At 36.1% G+C, this 4345-nt stretch overlaps 1 protein-coding gene across 3 annotated transcripts in view; it reads left to right on the top strand.

Moving 5' to 3' along the window:
• Positions 1–4185, top strand: part of LOC106874620 (atos homolog protein A) — a 212194-nt gene extending 208009 nt beyond the window's left edge. For all 3 annotated transcript variants that reach the window (XM_052970434.1, XM_014922412.2, XM_052970435.1), the window contains 4 exons: positions 1543–1701; positions 2104–2172; positions 2737–2903; positions 3983–4185. In XM_052970434.1, coding sequence (XP_052826394.1) covers positions 1543–1701; positions 2104–2172; positions 2737–2903; positions 3983–4139 — 552 coding nt within the window. In that variant the 3' untranslated portion in view covers positions 4140–4185. The remainder of the gene's footprint in view (positions 1–1542; positions 1702–2103; positions 2173–2736; positions 2904–3982) is intronic.
• The last annotated feature ends 160 nt before the right edge of the window (positions 4186–4345 follow it).

Raw genomic sequence — 4345 nt, 5'->3', positions numbered from 1 at the left:
CCTTTCTTTTCTTTTTGTTTTTGAGAAATTATTTTGTTAATAAAATTAATATTTGTTTTAACTCGACTCTAGTTAAGGAGTCCCTTGCTAACAGTTAAATGTTTCTAATTGAATGCTTGATATCATTCAGTTAGTGCAACAATAAATTAAAGAACATCCAATAATAATAATAATAATGCCCTGATACAATACTAGGCAGTAGCTCTCATGGCTTCTGATCTTAACTGATTGAAAGTGTTATCATGTACGTCGTTTTGTCTTGATATAAAAAGATGGGCTACAGCAAATATTCTGCTTAATACCACAGATTTGCTTGTCAGTTTTTTCACCTTAACCAGTTGAGCATGTCCCTTGGTGGCTGACAATATGTCTATCTCTGATCACGAACAGAAGTAGTGGGGAAGCATCATAGCCAAGTGTTGAGAGGAATTCTTTGGGATTTGAATAATTCACCTTTGGAAACATTGGTGTTTTGCTCAACATCCTTAAACAAACCTTATTCAGGGACCTTTTGAGTAGGATGGGCTATTCAATCTGAAGAAAATTCTAACTGGGCCCCACCTGCAAGGTCATGTGCTGATATGAGATCACCATGTCACGCACATATGGTTGTGATGCATGTGCCTGGTGTACCCTTATTGTACCCCAGTGTCACTTTAATGATCATGCATTGCTCTCTCACTTAATAATAATAATAATAATAATAATAATAGTCAAGACGAAGAGTGCGATTTTAGATGTTTTATTTTTTTAACAATATTTCGACAGAACGTCTGTCTTTCTCAAGTTCAAACTGTTTGATTGAATATTCTTCTTTCTTTTCTTTTTCTGTCGTCTTCCTTTTTCTTTCTTTCTTTCTTTCTGCTTATTAAAAAACTGACAAAAGCTGATGATGTCATTCTATCAACGTATGGACGCTGGTTACTCACGCTCATAGTTTACGTTTGGTTTCTGAAATTTTGAATTTTCAATCACCTTTTGGTTTGAACTTGAGAAAGACAGACGTTCTGTCGAAATGTTGTTCAAAAAATAAAACATCTAAAATCGCACTCTTCGTCTTGACTATTTACCTTCGTGAAGAGTTACGTCAATCCTTTTTTTAAAATAATAATAATAATAATAATAATAATAATAATAATAATGATTTCAAATTTTGGTACAAAACCAGCACTCAACTGGTATTTGTTTAATTGACCCCGAATAGGATGAAAAGTAGAGTTAACCTCAGCTGAATAATAATAATAAATAATACCAAAGCAATATTTTCAGATGTAAAGGCGGCGAGCTGGCCGAAACGTTAGCACGCCGGGCGAAATGCTTAGCAGTATTTCATCTGCCGTTATGTTCTGAGTTCAAATTCCGCTGAGGTCGACTTTGCCTTTCATCTTTTTGGAGTCAATAAATTAATTACCAGTTGCATGTTGGAGGTGGGGGGGAGTCAATCTAATCGACTGGCCACACCACCCCCAAAATTTTCAGGCCTTGTGCCTAGAATAGAAAAGAATATTTTCAGATGTAATATATAAAACTTTGAATTTTCAGGAATCCATTTTAAATGGTCGTATTGAACCAAGTGGCGTGGTAGAAGGATTCGTTGCAGAGATTGGTGCCAGTGGAACATTCTGTCCAAAACACATCTGTTTACCTGTAACCTCATATTTCTTCAGTCTTTCTGATGACAACGCACCTTCCCCTTATTTGGTGAGTTAAAAATATTAAAAACCATCCTTTTCTTCTTTATCTTTTATCTTTAACTTGTTTCAGTCATTGGACTGTGGCCATACTGGGGCACCGCCTCGAAAGGTTTAGTCTGGTGGTCTGGTGGTGGTGATGATGATGACGATGATGAAGTAGGGGCTACAATGGCAGTGGCAGCATCTTCATCTCTGATGTCATTGTTGTTGTTCACGTTGACCATCACGCTGACCATCAAAAAACTGCATAAGATATGGGCACTACCACTTCACCCATGACTAACTTTTTAAAATTACAAAAATATTTTTCTTGCACTTTTCTTTTCTTTAGATACTTCCATTTATTTATTAACATTTTAAATTTAGATTTTTGTCTTTTAATTTCTTTCATAATTATTTTCTTTTGCAGGGACACATAAATTTAGAATCTTATTCCAAAAAGGGATATCATGTACCAAAAGTTGGAACCGTCCAAGTTGTAAGTTGAAATAATTAAATATTTCTTTTTCCTGTGACCAACTTTACAAATAGTTATACCACTGATAGTATATGACTTGCTGTACATTCTCAGTTACCAGGATAAAACCAGGGATGGATTTAAACCTAGTGGGGCCCATGGGCCAATAGGTTTTGGGTACCCCACTACAATTTTGCATGTGTAATTATCAACTGCTTAGATGTTGCCAATAGGAATGTGCATTGTAAAAACGAATATTACATTGTAAACAAGTGCACTCAGAGAGCGCAAACATCTGCCAAGGCAACACCAATGTCTTCTCAACGATTAGCCAGAGATGATTTTTAAGATGAGAATATCTGAAATAAACTCGACTGCTTTCACAAATGAGAATACTAAAAATGAATTTGACCACTCTCAAAAATTCTGTAAAAAAAAACAGAAAATAATCCAGGATCCTTATATTTGACTATATTCTCCTTCTCTAATTATGTCAAAAACATCAAAAACCATTATTATTATTATTATTACTTGCTACAGAATTCCTTGATTTTCCTATGATTCCATTTTCTTTTTTTTTCGCAGACACTGTTTAACCCAAACAAGACGGTGGTGAAAATGTTTGTGGTGATGTACGACTTGCAAGATATGCCCTCGAACTCTCAGACGTTCATGCGTCAAAGAACTATGTATATGCCTGCCGATCCAAGTAGTGATGAACACTCTTATCTCCGATATTTGATTCATTTACGGTAAGTGTGTCAGGCATCCTTTATTTACATGTTACTTGTCAACCAGAAGCTTTGTGTGTGTGTGTGTACAAGATATATTTACACACATTTATTGAATGAATGAATATATATATATGTAGGGAGAATTCACACAAAAAAACAAAAGACGAAGACAGGTGGTGTAGAAAACAAACAGATGTATTAGTATTACGCTCGGGAAGTGAAAAAGTCTTTAACGTTTCGAGCCTACGCTCTTCCACAGAAAGAAACAAGGAGAGAAAATAAAGAATGTGTAGTGGCTAGCAATCTATATATATATATATATATATGTGCAGGTGTGGCTGTGTGATGGTTCTGGGTTCAGTCCCACTGCGTGGCACCTTCAGCAAGTGTCTTCTACTATACACATACATAAAATTCATATGTGTGTTTCTGCATATCCTTGTCCTGACGTCAAGTGATGACTGTAAACGAGCATCACTGTCATATAAGTGGTGTTGTTTGTTGTCAGTCTTCCATGAAAAACCATGTTTGACCATGGGGAAATATCATTGTCTTGTTTTGAGATAGGCAAAGGTTGGCGACTGGAAGAGTATCTGGCTATCTTTTATCTTTTACTCATTTCAGTCATTAGACTGCAGCCATGCTGGGACACAACCTCATGCTTATTCTGTCAGTCTCTATTGCAGAACTGCTAAGTTACAGGGACATAAACACACCAACATTGGTTGTCAAGTGGTGGTGGGGAACAAACACAGGCCCAAACACACACACACACACATCACTGGCTTCTTTCTGTTCCTGTCTACCAAATCCACTCACAAGGCTTTAGTTGGGCCAAGGTTATAGTAGAAGATACTCACCTAAAGTGCCATGCAGTGGGACTGAACCTAGAATCATGTGGTAAGGAGCTTTCTTCTTACCACAAAGTCACCCCTGCGCCTGTGGCTATCAAAAATTTACATTAATGAATTTTGGAAAAGTGGACATTAAACGATGTTGTTGTTGTTGATAACGATGATGATGATGATGTGTGTGTGTGTTTGTAAATATGTATGCGTATATATAACTATATATTGGATTCTTTTTCTTTCTTTCAGGATCTCAAGTAGCAAATCTGGGAAACTCTATCTACATACCGACGTGCGCTTAATTTTTGCCCGTGACCGATTTGAATATGATGCACGTGTCGCGAATTATGAACTTCGATCTTTTACAGAAGGACCAAGGAACCCCAAATTTTCATCGAAGAGATGATAATAACTATATATAGATGCCAATTATTTATAAAAAATTATTTGTTTTTTTTTCTTTTTTTTTTTTTTCTACAATATTTATTCAAGAAAGGCTGTTCAATATCTCCATTGATAACACTGAATCAATAAAACTGAATAGAAGTTTGGATGGATGGATGGACGGATGGATGGATGGACAGACTGATGGATGGATGGATGGGATGGATG

This window comes from Octopus bimaculoides, chromosome 9, assembly GCF_001194135.2.
Source record: "Octopus bimaculoides isolate UCB-OBI-ISO-001 chromosome 9, ASM119413v2, whole genome shotgun sequence".
Classification (NCBI taxonomy): Eukaryota; Metazoa; Mollusca; class Cephalopoda; order Octopoda; family Octopodidae; genus Octopus; species Octopus bimaculoides.
The sequence above is the reverse complement of the archived record's forward strand: the minus strand, read 5'-3'. Positions and strand labels throughout refer to the sequence as shown.